Raw genomic sequence first — 22500 nt, 5'->3', positions numbered from 1 at the left:
AAAGAGAGGAGAAAGAGGTGAAGAAGAAAGGAGGGGGAGGAGAGAGAAGGGAATGGAGTAGAGGAGAAAGAGGAGAGAGATGAAGTAGGAGAGAAAAGAGAGGAGAGAGTGGAAAGAGGGAGGAGAGAGGAGGAGAGGAGAGAGAAGGAGAGGAGGAGAGGAGAGAAGATGAGAGTAAGGACAAAGTGGACAGGAAAGGACTAGAGGAGAAACAGGAGAGGGGGAGGAGAAAAGAGAGAGGAGGAGGGAGGAGAAAAGGAGAGAGGGAGGAGAAAGGTGATGAAAGTAAAGAGAGGAGAAAGAGGTGAGGAAGAAAGGAGGGGGAGGAGAGAGAAGGGAATGGAGTAGAGGAGAAAGAGGAGAGAGATGAAGTAGGAGAGAAAAGAGAGGAGAGAGGAAGGAGAAAGGGAGGAGAAATAGGAGAAGAGAGAAAAGTTAGAGCAGAGAGATGAGAAAAAGAGGAGAGAATAGAGAGGAGATGATAAAGTAGAAGGAGAGAGGAAAAAGTAAAGGAGAGGAAAGAGAAAGGAGGAGAGGGAGGAGAGAAGGAGAAAACATAATTGTAACACTTTACGTGCCACCAACACGTGATTTGGTGTTAACAAGTCGTGTTCATTTCACGTATTTGTGTGATATTATGATCAGGCAGCTGTCTGGCTAGCTAGCTAACCTGTAGGCTAAACACACTGGATGAGTGGATCGCAGCACGCAAGCTAATTTGCTAGCTAGCTGGCAGCCCGCTAGCTAGCAAACTATAATTCCAAAAGGAAAAGTGTTAAGTGCAACAACTAGTTAATTACAGACAGTTCAAAAAGTGATACAACCACTCAACTCTCTTCCAAGAAAAGTAGCTACTCAAAAAGTCACATAGATCTGATGATGTCACACACTAATTTGCATAGGCTATCAACATATTTCTAACAGCCTCCTCTTCGCGGCGGGAGGAAACACTGTGTATGGGAAGCGTTGTGATGATCAGATCTTGTAGGATTAGACAAGCAGGTATGCAAATGTTTGTGCATCGTCACCAGCCAATCAATCAATCAATCAATCAAACAAAATCTAAATGCTTTGGGAGGCAACACACTGACATTGTTCCTCATGGTCCAAAAAAGGAGTTAGATTTGTCACTAGTCACTTTTGAGAAATAACGTGTTGTTAGATTTAGCAACTTTTCTAAACATACAACTAGCTGTCTCAGCAGAACCGAACAGACATGGTTTATTTCTGTTTTTGACAAGGAACTGATCATTTCATCATGTTTGTATAATTCCAGCTTATTAGCTAGCTAACCATAGTATCTGGTCAGCTAACCATCACTGTCTTGTTGTTAACACATCTGATTAGCACACTAGCTAACATATCTAGTAGCAGCTAGCGTTAGCATATTCACATTAACATCAGTGTCTTTGCTGGCTAGTTAGCTAGCTAACAGTTTGTTCAGGTTAACTGAGCTGACTCTTCTCAAGCTACAACTCAGAGTGTTTTGGAGTAGAAAGACCAGACAGTTTACTGTGTCACTAGATTTTTCGCTAGTCACTTTTGAGAAATGAAGTCGCCAGCGAGTCTCCAGTAGGCTACCACCATTTTACTGTGACTGCTAAGATGCAACAGTAGATCCAATTGGCTGATTATTAATATGTGTTCTTGTGCATTCTTGTGTCCTCATTGATGCGTTTTACGTAATATCTAACCGCCGAAGCACGATTCCAAAACAAAAGAACGAGCAGGACGGAGGACGGATAGAAAACCCAGAAGTTTCCTTGCCAACCTCAAAATATCGAGAACGCATCGGAAGGTGACTTGACCGTCGAGAACGAATTGAAAGTCCTAAGATTCACTGAGACGACGGCGCATGACGTCCGAGCAGCGCCGCGGTCTGCAGTACAGAGCCGGTTAACAGCTGGGAAAATGAACTGAAGCTGTGCGCGTTAATTAATCACCAAGCACACAATCCATCTGAAACTGTCAGGAAGCTTTGCTCTGTTTACTTTGAGGAGAAGATCGTTCTCTCCAAGACGACTCGGGAAGAACTTTCTCCACAAGGACACAAGTATCGACTTGGAGTTCTTGGATTAGATAATCAGCCCTTGTGTCTGTAACTGCTGCTGTGGTGCGTTGTGGCACCAGAGCAGCATTGTGGCATTGTGGATACGAAGCTTTTCAGTTTAAAGTAATCTATTTTACCAGCTGTGGTGTAGCCAATGTACTTGTGGAAGAAACTAGAACATGGGAAAACAGGGAGAGCGGTTTCCTGAGGTCCATGACACAGATTGAAGAATACGTTTGACTCCCAACATCAACAATCATTGTGAAGAAATAGTGCAAATTAAAAAAGTAAAATAATAAAAAGATATAAAAAGTCTGAGGTTGCACATGCCTACGCTTTCACCACTGCATTACTGGAGGATAATGTCACTGCAATATGAAATGCCAATTCTGCTGGGCTGATATATCTGTCAGGCTTGTGTCTATTAAAAGTAGAGGCAGCTTTGCTTTGGGGTCAGAGGTCACTTCTGTCTTTCCTGTGATCAGTGGAAATAGGCCGAGTGTCACCAGGTTACAGCAGACAGTAACACAACTCCGCTTCCTCCCAGGTGGGGAACATTTTGATCCTGCAGTTTTAATCCGACATACAGCTGGGATGATCGTCTGAATGATCTTTTAGTTATCGTCCTTCACCTCCCTTTTCATGTTTTCCTCTCATGTTTCGCGCTCTCTTAACTCTGAAGTTTGGGGATCGGGCCTTTTCCATAGCAGCACCAAAACTGTGGAATAGTCTCCCTGAAAACATTAGATATGCTGATTCAGTTTGTTCGTTTAGGAATCGTCTTAAAACCAGCTTTTACTTGAGAGCTTTTTGTCTTGATTGATCAGGTGTTTGTGGATGTATGTATACTCATGGCTGTGTGTGTGTGTGTACTTATTTCCTTTTTCTGCTCTTATGTGTTTTTATTCTTCTAGCATTTTTATTCATGTCTTGTTTTATTCTTTGCATTTTTATTCTTGTCTTTTACAACCAATTTCCGCAAAGCACTTTGGTACAAACTTGTTTTTGTTGTTTTAAAGCGCTATACACTGTAAATAAACTTGAACTTGAACCTAACTCTTACTGTTGATATTCATTTACTCCTTTGTAATGTGCTTTGTACCTCTCTCACAGTCGCAAAATGCTAACAAGCTAGCAAACGTCCTCTTCAAGAGAGGAGTCATGTTGCATTTTGAGACTAACGACAAATTATTTACACCATATACATTTCACATAAATCATTAGAACACAGAACAAGCAGCCACAGAAAATGTTGATTTATTGTTTTGTTGCAATCACTTTACTGTACCTTGCGTGCATACTGTACATTTTCAGTATGAGTGACCTCAGTGGGAAAGTTCACTATTACCGTAGGCTATATAATCTTGCCAAAAATGTAATCTCCATCTCCTTCTCCCTCTCCCCTCCCTCCCTCTCTCTCTCTCTCTCTTCCTTTACCTTTCCTTAAACCTCCCCCTTCATTTCTGTTTTCCTGCAACCTCTCTGACAGGAAGTGAACACAGAGCTACTTCCTGCACAGACAGGAAACAGGAAGCGGTGAGGGTATGGAAGGGAGCCGCACGTCCTGCCGAGGCGGAGAGGGAGAAACCCCCCATGACATCATCCTATCCGATCCAGAGCCTTACTGTGGCAGAGTTCAGCCGATGGTCGCCGTTCAGACGCAAACCGAAACACAGAGAGAACTGAAAGAGCCTGGGGCCAGAATGAGACGCTCACCACTTGGAAAAGCAGGAGACTTACTCTTACAAAAAGTACTATTTTGGAAGAGTACTATTCAATTTTTTAAACCTCACTTAGCAGGATTCTGAAACACTTCAAGATTTAATATTCAGGAATTTGTTGCCATATCAATCATCAAATTGCAAGGAATGTTCCTCACTGTGGTGAAGAAGAAAATATAAGGCCAACATTGCCAACTTGGCGACTGTGTTGTTAGATTTAGCAACTTTTCAGACCTCATGGCAACTTTTCTAAACACACAAGCAGCCGTCTCAACAGAATGAAACAGACATGGTTTCATTTCTGTCTGTTTCTGACTGAACTGATCATTTCATCACTGATCCATCTGATTGATTTAGTGTTTAGATAATGTCAGCTTGTTAGCTAGCTAACCATAGTATCTGGTCAGCTAACCATCACTGTCTTGTTGTTAACACATCTGATTAGCACACTAGCTAACGTATCTAGTAGCGGCTAGCGTTAGCGTGTTCACATTAACATCAGTGTGTTTGCTGGCTAGTTAGCTAGCTAACAGTTTGTTCAGGTTAACTGAGCTGACTCTTCTCAAGCTACAACTCAGAGTGTTTTGGAGTAGAGACTAGGGCTAAAGACAAGACAGTTAACTGTGTCACAGTAACCAAATCCACCTTATCACACTATTCACTTTTACTGAGAACGTTACTGAATGGATCTACAGCCACACCCATTGACGGATTACCGCATGGGCAAAGTGAGCACGTGCCCAGGGCCCTGGAGCCAATGGGGGCCCTTGGCCTTAAGATTTATTAATATCTTTTTTTTTTTTTAATGTGTAAAGTAGGCCTATGTTTGTTTTTAAAATACTGGAGTAAATGTGATTTTGAAAATGTAGTATGATTATGAAATTGTTTGAATGTTTTGTAAATTAGCCGATTAAATCACGTAATGTCGTAATGACGTAGGCTACAGGTCAAATGTCAACATGGAGAAACGCGCACTTGGCGGGTCGGCAAAGCGTAAACTCAAAAAAGAAAAAGAAGCTAAAGATGCCGCTTTGGTACAACAAAATACCCTCTATTTCAACATTTTTCACCAAAAAACGGGTGGAAGGTGATGGTGTTGCTGTTGCCGGTGCTGCAGCGCCGCCTCCTGGGGACGACCCGGATGCTAATCCCTGCACTGCTAACGTTAGCCAGGAAGACAGCACTCTGTAAGACTGTATCTGACACTTCCTGTCAGCGACTGCGAGGGAGAACGGTCCTTTTCGCAAATGTCCAGGATTAAAAATGAACTAAGGACAAGTATGACACAGAGACGCCTGAACATGCTGTCACTCATGGCCATTGAATCGGGAGTTGGACTTTGACGACCTGATCAATGACCAAAAGAAAGCCGGTGGTTTAAGGTAGGATATTTTTCACTGCGGTTTTGTGTGGTCGCAGCTGTGGCTCTGTGATGTTCATTATGTATTCTTTCACGGTTTGTCGTTGGTGGTTTTATTTAAATTAAGGTGTGTGTTTGGACTCCTAAAGATGTATATACTGTGCTGTACATGGCATGTATAGAACGAAACAGACCTAAAATGGCAGAAATTTAACATGTCAAAATAACAAATATAATTTCAAAGTAACACATGTATGCGGTGGGTTGCCCTGTGCTATTGTGCGACCAAACTACTACTTGCGTGTGTAGGTAGGGGTCCGTGGTCATGATAATCCGTCCATGGCCACACCACAACAAGCTGACTCAGCAAGTTCTCTGTTTCTAGACCGGTTGTTGTAGATTTAGACTTTATGTGCACTCCAGTTCTCCACTGGACCTCCATGGTGGCCTCAGCAGTGGAGGCCTGGAGATTTGTGCCTCTATCGCGAACACATGGGCCTCTGGAAAATATGAATATGTAAATTAGCATGTGTTGCGATTTCTAGTGACTTTCTGAGCAGCCAGTAGCCTAGTTAGTTTCCTTAGGAGGGATTTGGCGACATTTCAGAACAGATATACTCCCCATACAAGAGGCATCATTAGATACAGTAACAGAATACACAAATCATTCAGACACAGACAGTTAATGGACAAACAGATGGATGGATGTGTGATGTACAGCCAAATATAAACAGAGGTACAAAGAGGAAAAAAAACAGATTGTTAGAGACAAAAATCTACATGAGAATACAGAACAAACACAGAGGCAAGACTTTGAGTCCCGGCTGTATCTGTCATCAGTCTTTATTTCATGTTTGAGTGTACACACACACACACACACACACACACACACACACACACACAAGTCATTATTTCATGTTCAGTAAATTGAGAGTGGCAATTCAAAAGCACATGGTCCCATAAAATGACAGATAGTTTTGATCATACACACACACACACACACACACACACACACACACAAATAGACATACACACCAACTCAGAAGTGCACACACATGTACAGTATAAAAATATGTACACACTCAAGCACACACACACACACACACACAAAGGGTTGCATATTAACAAACACAATTAAATTAAGAACCTGGATACACACACACACACACACACACACACACACACACACACACACACAGACTTGCAAACAAACACATTTACAGTGTAAACTCGCTGTCATCTCACATCAGAGTATGCAAAACACACAAACATGCACAACCACAGCTACACACACACACACACACACACACACACACACACACACACACACACACAGTCATGAGTCAGTGTGTACTTGTGGTGACTGATCTGACATCCTAACCACATGTGGCCAATAAAACACCACTGAGACAGAAAGAGACGGGAAAATCCCTCTCTCTCCCCCTCTCTCCCAGTCTCTCTCATGGTCTCTCGCCCTCTCCCTCAGTCTCTCTCCCTTAAACACATGGATGCAGAAATTCCATTCTCTCTCTCTCTCCGCCTCTGCCTGTCCCTCTCTACGTCTCTCTGTTTCTGCTTTTTAACTCCATGTCTCACCCTGTCTATCGCTATATAGGTCTCTCTTTTTGTCTCTCTCTCTCTCTCTCTCTCTCACCTATGCGTTCACACTGCGAGCGACATGACAACAGCCAATCAGATTTCTGCGCTTCCTCGTTTCCCAGCTGATCTGATTTAGTTTTAAAATGGAGGAGAAGTTTATTCCAGCGTTCTCTATACAGTTTTTATTTTGAAAGACGACAGGAACAAGCGAAACACGGATGATACAGGCAGCCTGTCGGCCAATCAGCAACGAGATGCATCGTCCCCTCCAGGGAACCATTTTCACAAACATGGCCGACGTTCTTCCTCTTCGTCTCAGCAGGTTGTAGATCCGTTCTCACCACCGCCAGCAGCAACTTTCTGTCTCCTCCGACTCTGTGATCACTTATTTTTCTGTTTCATGTAGTTTATAACACAATACAGATGTTGTCATTAATATATGTCATATTAATAGTTGTAAAGGCGATTCTGCTGTGTTGCATAATTAATGATTTTTCTTATTATTTAGATTTATTATTATTGTTTGTTGTTGTGTGTGTGGCAATATGTAAACATGTGCTGTATGTCCTGCCGATAAAAACTCACTGAACTGAACTGGATTGGTTTTCTCAGAATCTCTCTCTCTCTCCCTCTCTCTCTCTCTCTCTCTCTCTCTCTCTCTCTCTCCATTCCAGGAGTTCTGGAAGAAGCACAAACACATTCACATAGCATGAAACCAACACACACACACACACGCACACACGCACACACACATTCGCCTCCCACCAGTGTCCACAGAAAGATGACACACACAGCCACACAGTTATACACACACATATACACACACACACACACACACAGGCAGAGCATGCACACCAATATACACACAATGCACAAATACACACCCGTGCTCATGCATGCGCACGCACACGCATGCACACCATGCATGCACACCATGCATGCAAATCACCATGTATATGGACACTCTCTCTCACACACACACACACAAGTTGAGTGCTACACAAAGCACAAATGCAAATAATAAGGAATTTAGACACACACACACACACACACACACACACACACACACACAGCGTAGATACACACATTCAGACACACACTCACAAATTATACAAGTACAATTTCTAAGAATTTATAGTCACATAGCATGAAACCAACAGAGACCACTGTAATATCTTCAGCAGAAACTGCAAATAAATTGTTCAAAGATGCACACACATATGTAACACACACACACACACACACACACACACACACACACACACCCTGGAAGCTCACGTTTGTTAATTTCCAGTTGGGAGAAGGGGAATCCAACTTTGTGTTATCTTTTCCAGTCAGGGTAACAAGCAGCGGGGAGAGGTGTTCCCACAAAAATATACACCTCTTCCTCTGTCTCTGCACACACACACACACACACACACACACACACACACAAACACACACACACAAACACACCCTTTCCGAACATCCTAAACTTCCACAGGAGTTTCCTCCTCGTTGCTCACATTCCAGTTAGTCACACAGTCAGTTACCTCAGCAACACACACACACACACACACACACACACACACACACACACATATACACACACAGAGTACATGACCTGTTGGAGGAGAAAACACACACACATACACACTGTTAAAAACCCATAACCTAACACACAAACGCTCACACATTGAGAGTACATGACCTGGTGTAGGAAAACAGACACACACACACACACAGACCCGCACACACACACACACACACACACACACATTCCATGCCACACACAAACCCCAGTTTGGTTTTTACAGCCCAGTAAGAAGTGTAAAGCCTTTTGTTCTCCAACCAAAAGATAATTGAATCTTATGGAAACAATAAAAAAAATCGCTAGTCTGACAAAAAGAGAGGGAGAGATGAAGGGAGAGAGAGAGAGAGAGAGGGGGGATATGGAGTGAAAGAGGGGTAAATGGGGTGAAAAAGAGGAAGATGAGGTGAAAACGAGACGAAAATGGGCTTAAAAGAGGGAGATGGAGGAAAAAGCGAGGGAGATGGGGAGAAAAAGAAAGATGGAGTGAAAAAGAGAGGTTGAAAAAGAGGAAAATGGGGTGAAAACGAGAGGAAAATGGGGTGAAAAGAGGGAGATGGAGAGAAAGAAAGATGTGGGGGAAAAGATAGGGTGAAAAAGAGGAAAATGGGGTGAAAAAGAGGGAGATGGGGCAAAAGAGAGAAGGAGACGGAGTGAAAAAGAAAGGAAAATGGGTTGGCAAGGACAAAAACGAGATGAAAAAGAGAGGGAGGAATCAAATTGATGGGAAAGAAAATCAAGAAGAGAAGTGGGGTGCGATGGGGGGGGGGGGGGAAACAAGAAAACAAGAAAAAGCAGACTGACAGAAGAGAGAGAGAGAGAGAGAGAGAGAGAGAAACAGTTTTTCCTTGTTCCAAATGTTTTCTTTTGAGTCCGTCAGCGGTTTTTTTTTTCGGGGGGGAAAATCTCCCGCCGAGCCAAACTCGTTTAACGTCGGATCACAAGCCGGAGCGGGACGGAATCACAGCAGATCACACAGGATTACGGCCGCAAAAAAAAAAAAAACACAGCAGCGATTGTCTCTCCTTCTCCCTCCAGTCCCTCTTCTTCTCCTCCTTTTCTCCTCCCCCCCTTTTCTCTTCTTCTTCCTCCCCCTTCCAAGTACCCACGAGATCCACAGCTCTGTGCGGTGGGGAAACACAACTGAAGCTTCCTGTCTTTGGATTGGAAGATGCTGTTTGTTTAGCATACTGTATATCAGGCATTTTTGTATTTGGTTCGTTTAGATTCACACTCCTGACCAATTAGAAGCCAATCAGGGCTTGTAAACAAAAGTCACGTGACTCACAAGCAGCTCGTTTACTGGACAGGTTACTGGAGCATCGGTAACCTGTCGTCCTGCAGCAAAGTAAAACACGGTCAGGTAAAATTTTTATTTTGTTTTATTGGAAGATTGGCAGTAACACGAAGGTAACTGACACTCAAAAGAATGAGAATAAATGTAATCACCAAAAACAAAAAAAAAGACAACTTTCCAGTAGATTTGATATAATGCAACTACGATTTAACTAATTCAATTTATTTTGTACGTCTGTTGCTTTTGTGTTACTATATCAAATAACTTGATAGAATAAATATTACAATATAAGCATGGATTGTTAGGGTTTGAAAACCTGGTTAGAAACAGAGGAAATCCTAGTAACCGATGGTCAGTATGTGAATATTTACTGTTTTACAAAGTCAGCACCAGTTGTTTCTGTCGCAGGAAGATTTTTGTGGCTGACGTAAATTATGACCAGAGGCTGAGCAGAGAAAACATACTGCTGAAACATAAAGGGACTGCTGTGTCTTGGAATCCCATACATAATGTTTACATTTACATTTCAGCCATTTAGCTGCTGCTCAGATTCAGAGTGATGTTGAATGCATGAGCAGGCCGGGCTTCAGTGTTCTTGCTGTTGTAGTTAAAGCTCAGGGATCAAACCTGTGAAGTTTATATGACAGGACAGACTCACTAACTGATAGCCCACCACTTCCTTACTAATGATGGTAAATCAGCCACCAAGCAGTATGGAAGCTGTCATGCTGATATGTTGTTGTCATATCTGAAAAAAAAAAAAATCTAGAAAATGGTCTGAGGTACAGACTCAACTCAGGTCCAGACTCCTGAATCTCGTTCCTCCACTCTTCAGATTTTGTTTGAGCGGTTCAGAGAGTCTTGTGTTTCCGTCGGCAACGGCTTGCTCTGAGAAACAATCGAGCCAATCAGCACTTTTGTGGGCGGGACTAAAGTTTGAACCGTTCGTGCAACGGTTTTTCATCATTCAGACTTGTTGAAATCAGCTCCTTAACCAACAGATTGTCTTTGCAATATTTTTGTCAAAATCGACCAACATTCTTGGGTCAGTTGGTAGCCTAAATGTCTGCTAACCATGGATGTAGAGGCTGACTGGCTGCAGCATCATGTGACTGAAGTGACGTCAGAGCGGCCGGATACGTTAGTCACTAGTGATCGGTTCAGATACGTCGGTCACTATGGATCAACTTTGCACTTTGGATCAACTGGGAATATCTGAGGTGGGGAAAGTAAATCACAATCACTCACCATTCTCCACTGCACTACGGAGGCCTACCAAGGACAAACATTGCAAAGCAGCGTGCATAAAGGCTAACAGCTAAGCTAACCGTATCTATGGAGAAGTCTCACCGGTTACCAGTCTCACTTTGACAGATCTTTCTCCTGCTGAAGGTCACATGTCCCACAATGACAAGTGAAGAGGCATTTAACAAGTTTACTAGTTTAACAAGTTTACTACAAGTTTACACGCTCGCTTCATTGATTATGCCATTATGAGAAACTTTTCAGGAATGGGAGGGGGAGAGCGCCGCTTTTAAACAGATCAGAAATGGACCAGAATTTGACAACAAGCTTTAGAAAAGAGGTGAAAACAGCAACACAGCTGCTGCTGTGTGGATATTGGTTTATATCATTATGTCTCAATGAAATCTCCACATAGCACAGATTAGTTTCATTATTGGTTATAAGGTCTGATATCGCTTATTGCAGGTTTAAGCAAGGCACCTCACTGCCTCCAATAGAGCTGCTTAGTGGCCAACCAGGTATGAATGTGTGGGAGTGAATGAATGTGAAACTGGGTGTTGCTGTAAAAGACCATGCATGTTCAGCCAACTCCCCTTGGATCAACACAGGTTAAAAAAAAATCTGTCCGAATACTGGGGACAGATTTTTTTTTTTTTTAATGTAACAGATTAATGTGGATTCACAAATCGACTTGTAGCCTTAGACATGTGTTTATTTTGTAAAATTATTTTATGAAACAGAATATATCCATTTACAACCAGCCCTCTTTTTTCAAATAGAAACATAAAAAACAATCTTTACACACTTAAAAAGAAAGTATAAAAATTATCCCTGTCAAACAGTTGTAGAAGCGTCACAGTGACACTCCTGGGAAAATCCTGGTTTTAATTTGCCCTGTTGTTATATGACTGCTGAGAAAATGTCCTTTGTTTTAATCCCAAAATCTTGGGTGTTTTATTTTTTTTTTTCAGAGATAATTATTACCAAAAGCTCCGGAGTTATTGCAGGACTAAAACGCCTGTGTCTCTGATGTTCTTTGTGTGTCCCAGTAAATTAAAATGGAAACAAGACTCCATTTGGTGTCAACGGAAAAGAATGTCAAATGCAGATGTAGCCGTTGTAGAAGTCCCACTTTTATTTTTTTTTTACTGCAGACTTGCTGAACTCCTGCTGCTCTTTGGCTCCGTCCCCGAGAGGAACTGTTTGGAAAAATCGAGTTTTCCTCTATTTTCAGTTACATGGAACAGTCTGGTAACTAGTTGGTTGACAGTAGAGTTTTATTGTTTGTTCTACTGTATAAATAATGTTCAAGAAAGAATTGTCTGTAGTACTAATGCAGAACAGATGCAGGATAAATGCATAAAGCGGGACTTCTACAATTGCTACCACTGTATACAATACTACAGCAGGATAGATGCTAGATAAACACATGAAGCGGGACTTGTACAATGGCTACCACTGTTGATTTCTCTTTTTTCTCCTCAAACAAACCCACAAATTCACATTTTACATACAGCCAAACGGGTAAATATTGGTGCAGTGAGCTTTCGTTGGTCTTGGTTGAACAAGGTTTAACATGTTGGCCATTAAAGACCCATAAAGACCCACAACTGACAGCATGTGATTTGCCTCATACTCAAATTTTGAAGGGAAATTTATATTACACTGTATAAAAATCAACAACAAAAAACGACCAACGAAAGCTCACTGTTTCAATGCTTTCATCTTTGACTGTAAACCATCTCAAGAAAAACAACAATCTACAGAAACACAAAAAAAGCACCTCCTCTTTACAAAAAAAACATTAAAAGTTACGCATTATAATTTTCAATAAGTAGTGTTCCTTCTATACAGTTAAAATATTTAACCCAGTGCAAAGAGAACATTTCATAGTCTAAATTTCTCCTTCACATACAGACAACAAGAGGCATCACATCTATATACAGTAAATGGCTACATCAAATAAAAGACTCCAAGGCTTCCCAAAGTCATAAGACACTTCAACCATCTTTTCTCCATTGACTTTTAAAGGAATTGCATGCCAATACCCAGCAGTATAATGTTGCTTTGCTTATTGGCAAATGTGCAGACCTCAAAGATAATGAAGACTTTTTCTGAATTGTTAGGGTCTAGTGATAAACCAATTATACACATGATTCACCAAGCGGTAAAGCAGATTGCCTGTTATTTGTAAAATCTTTTCCCACCAAAATACACCATGGAGAGCGGTAATGAGCCATGCAAATCAATTTGAAAAGTTGACATTTTATTGAAAGAAGTGCAGCTTGGTGGCTCATATGTATGCTGAGATTACCAGAGCAGCTTAATGGTTCAGAAAAGGTCTTGAATCTTTTTTCCTGCAAGGCATGTGTGTTCACTGATGAGCAAGGCAACATTAAACTACCAGATTTTGGCATGGAGTTTGACACGAGGCTCTATCATAGACAGAAGACAGAAAGGGAACGGCATGTATCGGGGTTAGGAAAACCCCAACCTAGCCTTGTAAAATGTCCTGATAGTTTGTGGGAGACATCAGCGGTCTGCCTTGGGCCGCTGGCCAAGGCTTTCCCGACAACGCTACAGAGTGATATGTTGAGGCTGAATCAGGTCTGTCTCTCATGAATCCATCCATCCTCTGTCCATCGCCTCTCTTCTGTTTTGGTATAAAGTTTCCTTCCTTTACTGATTCAACCAACAAAGTTTGATGGAGATGAATATTTATATATTTATATGTCCTGAGATGTCAAAAATGATATGAGATGATATTTTGGAGTTGAGATTTCCTGGTGGTTGTAGGCTTTTCAAACACTCGATCAACATTATACACACAGTGTAATTAAGGAATTCATTTTGCTTACATAATCATAAGCCCATGGAGCAGGTAGAGGTTCAGTGTCTTGCTCAAAGGCACTTCAACATAGATGAGCACAGTCTGAAGCTGAGATTGAACCTACAACCTTTCAGAAACAACTCAGACTGTTCAGCCCTCAGGGCAGCTTTCCAGTCATGAAAGTATCCAGTTAGCGATGAAGGCGGTACAGGGAGGCTTGGCCATATCCGGTATGTTAGCATTAGAATTGCTAGCATAGATTCCCATCAATGTTAGATCCAGGAGCTTCTTATAAGAATACAACTGATCTTTAAGATTCAAATCCATTAACAATTTAATCATGTAGGTTTCAAACAGTTCTTGGAGGCAGAAATAATCTCATTGGTTGAGCTAAACCTCAGTGGGTGAAAGAACTACAGTTTTCCTGGCTAATAGACTGTTCAACTGAAGCCCAGTGAAAAAGGCAAGGGGTAAGAGAGGAGGTAACTAATATAATGAAGCCCAGTCATCTAGCCATAAGTTATCTAGATATGCTTAGCTGACCTTCCAAGATCATAAATGCCATGGTCATGAAGGAATGAATGAAAATCAAGTTCCCATATTCCCATATTCAAGTTCCATATTTTTGTTTGCCATTCAAATTTGCCAGTTAAAATTGCACTCCAAATAACTGTGGATCTTTGGATCCGTCCAAGAAATGTTTGTGTAGTTAATTGTGTAATCTGCATGTAGGTTGTGTTTTTTAACTTTTAGAAAAACTTGAAAGTTGTAAATTAGAGTGGGAGTCAATGAAAAATAAGCTAGACATGACTGACTTGACTAAAAATATGAGCCAAAACAAAACTTCCCGAAACACAACCTCCCCACCACCTTTCATTTGTTAGCATGGGTTCAACCAAAATGTGCAGTATGTGGGATGGTGCAAGAGATGAGATATTAGAGTATTTATCCAGTGATACAGGCACTATAATAGACAGCACTGCTTGCATCAGACAGAACAGATATGAGAGGGCTGCTCCCTTCCTCACACCCACTACTACTGATAATGCTACTTACATCCCTGTTAATGATACTGCCAACACTACCATTAATACTACTACTACCACTACTGCTACTACGCCCACCCATAACTTTGGACCCGGCTCCGCAGCCCCCACCCAGTCCGTAGGCCTCCGCTCGGGTCCGACCGACACTTAGATACTGGTCTAACTCATGTCTGTCCACCTCGGACCAGAACTCAGCAGAAGAAGAGCCCAAGTGGCCGGAGGACTCAGGATTAGAAGGGTCTAAGTGCGTTTGGGGAAGGAGGGATGAGGGAGGGATGGAGGAGGATGAACAGGAGGTGGAGTTTTCAGGAGGAGGCGAAAGCTGCCCCAGGTGAGACGGGGTGAAATGGGCAGGGTTATGGGCGCTGCTCCCGTACAACTGGCCGAAGTAGCCCGCAGGAGCGGCGCCAAGGGGCATTTGGTGGGATTTGATTGGCTCAGAGAGGCTGATGGAAGGCTGGGGGTAGGAAGCGGGAGAGGAGGAATCAGGAAGAGGAGGCGGGCACTTGGCGGGACTTCTCAAGGTGATGTGGTGAGCGGAACCGACACCAGAAGCATGAGCGGAATTCATTCTTGAATCACCGGAACTCACCGAACCCATGCCGCCCGAGGTCATTCTAGAATCAACTGAGCTCATTCTGGAATCGATTCCGGAACTGCCACCTGGACTCAAACTGGACCCGATACCGGAACTTAAACTGGCACCGATACTCATCCCTGAACCCTGACTGTGTGTCATTGCACCGTGTATGGAGTTATGGTGACCGTGGTTGTTGTAGTGATGACTGTTATGGTGGCTGTAGTGCTGGTTATGATGGTGGAGGTGGTGATACCCGCTCCAACCCCCCATCCCGGCCTCTTCTTGCATATGTGGGGGGAAAAACACAGACTCCCCACCTCCGTCTTCCAAAACATCCAGAGGGGACATCTCCGGTGTGGGCAGGCCGTAGCTCTCCATCTCCGGATGCCCTGAGTGCTGGAGGTCCCTGAAGTGGCCCAAGGAGGGCAGCAGGTGGTGAGGGTGATGGTGGTGCTGAGGGTGGGCACCTGGTGGTCCGTATGCAGACCCACCAGAAACGCTTTCCGCACCCAAGGGACTGACTCCATGCCCTAACCCGAGGCCTGGACCCTGGGCCATGCTGTGGAGCAGCAGCCCCGGTTCGACCCGTTTGAGCTTCTTGGTGGTCTTTTTGCGGCGTGGCCGGTACTTGTAGTTGGGGTGATCCTGGAGGTGCTGGACACGCAGACGCTCTGCTTCCTCCACAAATGGACGCTTGTCTGTAGCGCTCAGGGCCTTCCATGACTGACCTGGGGGACAGGGAGAAGACAAGAGAAGTTTTAGGTTCTAATATCTTCATCAACATCATCTTCATCATCTTTTGGTACTCATGCTTAGGGCCTTGTCTAAAGATAGAAGGAACAAGAGAAGCATTAGATACTGTAGTTCATAGGGTATTATCTTCCTCATCATCACCATGGTAATCAGCATCAAAATCATCATCATCATCACCATCATCGTCATCACTACCATCAACATGTCACTGTCTCCATCAGGCAGTCGAAACAAAGCTAAAAGAATCATCTTAAACATTTTAGTCTAGATTTTCTACAGAAAGACATTTCAACTAAAAAAACAATCAATCAGTCAATCAATTAATTCATCAATCAAGAGGAAAAAGAGGGTACACCGTGTATGTCCCTTTTGATGTACAAGTTTGCTTAAAAGCAAAAAAAAAACAAACACCCACATACACACACTGACAAATAATAAATCTTAGATCTAATACATAATAATTCTTTTCAGACAGCCAAATTTTACGTTTAGAAACACAATCAGTTGTTCACTGCCACTGCTGCCCAACAGCTGAGGACCTCCAACATGGCCGCCAGAGGGTACGTTACGTCACCTGAAAGCACTGTATTGTTGGTGAGATTGAAGGAGAGCTTGGAACTCAGTAGGGGAGATATTATCGGCTAAATGTAACCCTAAATGTGCGATGTCAGTCGGCAGTGTAGGTGAGTTTAGGTCTGATGTGGTTCTGGGACGCCGGACCTTCCTGTTGATCCTTCCAGAGGCGTCCTAGGTCTATTTTAACCAAACAGCGATGGGAAGAGCTCACTTGATAACCCCAAGGACATACCAGCTCTCATCCAGCCCTCCTCCCTCTAACATCCAAGCTAAGTACTCACCCTAAATAGCACAAAAGGATATTTTACATCACATCCTGTGGACTGGTAAAAATGCTGATTTATGGTGCTTCATAACAGGAACAGCAAAGAAACCCATAGAGCCAGTTCTGAAACACGTTGAACAGTGTCAAACAGTTTTTTCTGTCTACTTTAATTTGGATCAGCTAATTGATACATGTCTGTACAAGTTTCTGTGTTGTGTAAACCACTGAAACAGACATGATTGCTGCCTATAAGAGTTTCAACACGACTTAATTGTGGAGTCTTAATGTCTTAATGTCACTTGGTCTAAATGCTGATTCAGAGGGCTTTCCATCAAAAATTTATGAAGGAAACACTAGTGTGAACTGAACACTACATGTCCGATGTGTTTGTACATTGAGTCATTTACAACTTGGGTTATAGTTGGAGACGGCAGTAGTCCAGAGGTTAGAGAAGTATCCTTCTCACCAGAAGGTTGCTATGAATCCCAGCCTTGTTGTAAAAATGTAGGTGGAGACCATAATTAAGAAACACTCTTCTCTCCCTCATTAACTCTCAGTGTGTTGCCCTTGAGCAAGGCAGTTAACCTCAAAATGCTGCTCAGTGGCCAACAGTGGAGCGCTGTGGTTTTACTGGTCAGCTCTCAGTGTGAATGTGAGGAACTGTATGAATGTTAAAAAGGGAGGTGCTGAAAAAGAGCATGTTGCTCAGTAAAAAAGGCTTCAGTTTCACATGCTGTGCAAACTATTCCACCTCTTGTTCTGTTGTGCTTTTCTCACATTAACATGGTCAAACTTTTAATACTATGATGTTAAATTACAGTGAATTTAGAAATAAACAGCAACTGAATTGAGCAGAAAATTTGGAAAGTCTTACACAAAATTAAAAGGACCTGACATGATTAATCCCTAACAGCAATCTTTGTCTTAATTCCCGTTCACATGCAAAGCCAACTCTTAGAATTGCATTAATATTCATATACTGACATTAATCTGTGCCACTCACAAATAACTACATAAAAATGAGCAAATGATCAGATTATTTGTTGGATGTGTGATCGGGAAACCATTAAACGCTCCAAAAAATCCCAACTCTCCTTAGCTCTAATTTCTTTTCCTAGCACTTCTCTCTTACATGATCATTTCATGATCACAGGAATATTATCAGGGAACTATGACCTCTGACCTTTGTACTGTTGGTTACTCTTAATGTTGTTGATCTAGGATTTGAAGCTTATGTTACACTCACTGTAAGTTGCTCTGGGTGAGAGCATCAGCAAAACACCTAAAATGCAAATGCAAAAGTTTTTTTTCAGCAAATCCTAATCTATTAAAGATTCTATCTATCTTCTAATCTATTAACAGTTTACTGTTAAAAGGGCGAAGAGTAAATCATTCAGCACTTTAATAATGAATCTCTTAATTAAATCATGTTCATGTTAAACTGCAAAACTTGGCTTGACTCAAGTTTCCAAGACAACAACAATAACATGTCAGCACATTAGCACCCTTCCTCATAAATGCTTTCTCAATATCTTGCATATATCTGACAGTGAATTTTATTCCTTAGGCACAAATAATTTAATCAGAGAAAGGTTCATATTTTTCAAAACTGTGGATCTCCAATATGGGTACCAAACTCTTCAAAGGCAATGAATCAGAGAGGTTGTGAATGTAATATGTGTGCTGTGCAGTCATTAAATTATATAATATTTTGCTGTTTGGACCATTTGCATTATGTGTGTTTTTATCTTTGCATTGCAGTATGTATTTGGTGAAAATATTCTGTATATTCCTGGTTGTATGATTAGTTTACTGTGTGTCTGTGCATGTCAGATCTGCTGCAGTAATTATATTATTAATACTATTTATGGTTTATATTAGCCTACGTTGATGCCAGATGGGTGGAGTTTGCCACATTGAGCAATACTAGAATTTCTAGAATATTTAGGCAACTGCAGGAAAATATTTGATTTCAATTTAGAATAGTTTTCTTCTACTGACACTTTGGTCTCACACATCAAGAGGGTTAAAATCAATGCAAAGAATAATTTGCAAGTACTAATTTATTGCAGTTTCCTCTATTACTGAATAGTTGCGGTGGGTCATCCTGCTTTAAAGAGGTGCTAACCCTAAAATAATTTCATCAGTCTGGGTTTCAGTGGAGAGTTTTAGTGTCCCATGATGGTCTGAATGCTGTTTCAGAGGCTTGTCACCCTGACAAGAAGAAACTTCAGGGGGAAACTTGGTTTGAGCATGTGTGTCTTACCGAGCATCTTGCTGAGCACGGCGTTGTGCAGGTCGGGGTTCTGCACCGCCAGGCGCTTCCTCTCATCTTTAGCCCAGACCATGAAGGCGTTCATGGGCCTGCGGATCCTCGGCTCGCCCCCCGCTGCCTTCCCCTCGGCCGACCCCGTCGCGGCGCCCCCCGCCCGGCCCGGATCCGGGCTCTGTCCCCCCGACCCGGACCCCAGGGAAATCCTCGGCTCCGTCCTCCTCGCGGGCCCGGGTCCGATCCGCAGGCCGTCGGGGGAACCGCAGTCCCCGGACAGGTTCTGCTCGTAACCCATCTCGGAGTCAGAGGCGGGGCTCGGGGTCCCGGACGCCCACGGGCCGCCCAGAGAAACCCGGCTCGAGTGCAGAAGAGTCCTGGGCTCCCGAGGGAAACTGGGCTCGGTTAAATTCATCCCAGAAACAAACGGGCTCGGGTTTGCCTTTTTTTTTTTTAGTCCGAGTGAAATTCGGCAAACGTCTGTCTCGGTTTGTTAGGTTGTAAAGTTCTAGACAAAATGAGCTCTTCCGAAGACAAGAGGCGTTTCAAACGACAAAAGAGAGAGAGACGGAGAGAGAGGGACGAAGACAGATTGGGAGGACAAATCCCAAAGCAAAGCATCGAGATCTGAGGAGAGAGGGAAGACTCAGCCAAGAAAGGAAGAGAGAACAAACAAGTCGTGGTGCAGGATATTCCCCCGAAAACGATCCACAATGACTCTGCCTCTTTCTTCTCTCTGCTCTCTCTCTCTCTCTCTCGTGATTTTTTCTTTCTTTCTGGAAAGAAAAGACAACAGTTCTTGTTTGGAGTGTGCGGCGCGGCGGTCCGGTCTGGATTCCCCTCCGTCACTCAGCCAGTCCGACTCGCTGTCTCTCTTTCTGTGAAGTTTTGAAACTTGTGGCCAGATTTGACCGACCCACGCTGTGTATATATACCCCGCCCTAACCAATCAGATAAATATATAGCTGGGACTTAACCAATGAGACGCCAGACAGGCGCGAGGGGAAGGGACCAGTGTGTGTGTGTGTGTGTGTGTGTGTGGGAGAGAGAGAGAGAGGAGAGAGAGCAAGAGAGGGAGGGTAGGAGGTCCAACCCCCCTCCACCACCACCGCCACCCTTTCCTCCCTCCTAAACTTTACACACACACACACACACACACACACACACACACACACACACACAGAACCTCCCTGTCCGCCTGAACAGGGAGATGTAATCGGAGAGGCCCCATTGTTTCTGCCCAACTGAGAAAGGAGCTTCACACACACACACACACACACACACACACACACACACTTTCTCTCTCTCTCTCTCTCTCTCTCTCCTTGTCTTATTACACACACACACACACACATAGAGTACACACATTCATGCACATATACACATGCACACACTTAGACACACACATAAGTGGATGCAAATACATGCAGAGACACACTCACACACACACACACACAAGCACACACACAGATACATGAAACAACACACCCATGCATGAAACAAAAACACACACGTTAAAATGAGAAAGAGATCGCACACTCATAATTAAGTTTACACACAAATGAGAGAGAAAACGCAAATACATACACAGACATACACTACAGTCATCTTATGTGTTTCCATACATATCTGTGTGTGTGTCTGCTTCTGTGTGTATGTGTGTACAGCGTGTGTGTGTGTGTGTGTGTGTGTGTCCCTGTATTTGAGGGCAGGACAGCGGTGAGAGTCAACCACAGTCCCAACCAGAGCGATTAGTGGCTGAGCTTAACAACAACTCACTGAGAGAGATAGAGAGAGAGAGAGAGAGAGAGAGAGAGAGAGAGAGAGAGAGAGGGGTGGGACTGTCCCGTAACAGAAAAGTCGCAGGTTTGATCCCCGCAGCAGACAGTGTGTGTCTGTCACCAGCTGTGTTTTCCCGTGTTTGGTGAACCCACTTCCCCTCAACCTGCCTCCTCTGCTTCTACTGCAGTTTGTGATTTCCTACATTTCCCAGAATGCCTTTCAACAACCCCCAGAGAATGGGGCTTGAACTTGCTGGATTCAGTGTGTGTGTATGTGGAGAGAGCGATAGCGATAGTGAGAGAGATAACATAGAAACACAGATAACACAGCAGAAAAAAACGAGTGTCATCCCCCCATACTCAAACCCCATCCTGTCTCTCTGCTGCAGTGCATGCTGGTCTCTCTCCTGCTCCTGTGGGTGGAGAAACTGGTCTCTCTCCTCTTCTACGATGGATTTCTCCCTGTATGATTGTTGAACGTCTCTCGGTGCAAAATGGCGGCTCTAGAAAGAAGCCCTCGCTCTTTGATTCTGAGGGACTGACACCAAAACCTGACGTTTACCGCTGATGTTTTAGATCGCTTCCCACTTTGCTTTTTGAAAAAAAGTAAGTACCGTAATTTTCTGTTGAGGTGTTTTAGTTCTCATTTTGGAGTGAAACCCTTAACTTAACCTTGCTCAAGTCATTGTCACACGTCTCATTCACAGAAGAAGTAGCGAGTTGATTGGTTTTCCTTTTCCAGACTCTCTGGCAGCTGGCCCTGATTGAAAGAGCTCGATGATGTACTTCCTGTGAGGTCACATCCTGTGCTGTTCAGCTGAAATGTTTTCACCTCGACCATCAGCTCAGGTTAACAGCTGTCACCAGAGGGACTGTTGGTCTGCTTGTTGAAACTTGACCTGTCAGACCTTTCTACTTGTAGTTTTAGGCTCTGAGGTCACGCTCTTATGGCGTCAAGATAAAGCTACATGGGACTGCAAACAAAAAAATTATACTGCAAATGAAACTTAAGTATTGTAAACAAAACAAATATACTTGAAATATACTTGAAATGTTTCACTTTGGGCCCTTTTGTTGCGTTTGCTATACTTGTTTTTCTTTGCAACACATTTTTTTTGCATTACTCATTTTCTTACATTTTTTTTGCATTTGACTTTGTGGCGTCTTTTTGACGTGGGGGGCGGGGCTAGAGGAGTGAGGCGTGTCCAGAGAGGCAGAGGCGGGGCTAGGCGGCTGACACCATACACTCTTATCTTGAGCGATTGAGAATGAGTTTAAAAGCAGCATAATCTTCTATTCCTGGATCACCAACATTACAAACAACCAACAGTAAGGAGGTCAACAGATGGAACAAAATATATTCCTGAGTCCCATGAAAACCCATCTGTAATACATGCTTGAAATAAGTTGATTTCCAACAATCTCACCTCATTGGCAGATTTTTTTCACTTGTTTTAAAGTAATAATCCACAACATTTTCATTAAAATAAATGTCTGTTTAACTTCTTTCTATCACTGAGTGCAACTCAACAGTGATCCAATCTGTATCCAGTTCGTA

General features: G+C 43.0%; 1 protein-coding gene and 1 long non-coding RNA gene across 3 annotated transcripts in view; both read right to left on the bottom strand.

Moving 5' to 3' along the window:
• Nucleotides 1-22500, bottom strand: part of LOC144542309 (uncharacterized) — a 710732-nt gene that overhangs the window by 304711 nt on the left and 383521 nt on the right. Inside the window, exon 2 of one of the 2 annotated variants that reach the window (XR_013507162.1) lies at nucleotides 20426-20485. This is a non-coding gene — a long non-coding RNA (uncharacterized LOC144542309). Of the gene's footprint in view, nucleotides 1-20423; nucleotides 20486-22500 lie in introns of both variants that reach the window. The other variant, XR_013507163.1, reaches the window with a different exon arrangement.
• On the bottom strand, nucleotides 14509-19576 carry sox18 (SRY-box transcription factor 18). Its single transcript, XM_071899377.1, has 2 exons — nucleotides 19159-19576; nucleotides 14509-16026 (listed from the first exon to the last, which is right to left on the bottom strand). Exons 1-2 carry the CDS (start codon nucleotides 19574-19576, stop codon nucleotides 14618-14620), a joined length of 1827 nt encoding a protein of 608 aa, XP_071755478.1. The 3' UTR covers nucleotides 14509-14617.

The sequence above is a fragment of the Centroberyx gerrardi genome, chromosome 14 (genome assembly GCF_048128805.1).
Source record: "Centroberyx gerrardi isolate f3 chromosome 14, fCenGer3.hap1.cur.20231027, whole genome shotgun sequence".
NCBI classification, from domain to species: Eukaryota; Metazoa; Chordata; class Actinopteri; order Beryciformes; family Berycidae; genus Centroberyx; species Centroberyx gerrardi.
Note: the sequence above shows the minus strand (reverse complement) of the source record. Positions and strands in the feature narration are given on the sequence as shown.

What these genes read in the sequence shown, in the direction of transcription:
- sox18 (XM_071899377.1), bottom strand. Translation starts at nt 19,576, where the DNA reads ATGAATTTAACCGAGCCCAGTTTCCCTCGGGAGCCCAGGACTCTTCTG. An exon ending in CGTGCTCAGCAAGATGCTCG is followed by an intron (nt 16,027 to 19,158) that starts GTAAGACACACA and finishes CCTGTCCCCCAG; the next exon opens with GTCAGTCATGGAAGGCCCTG.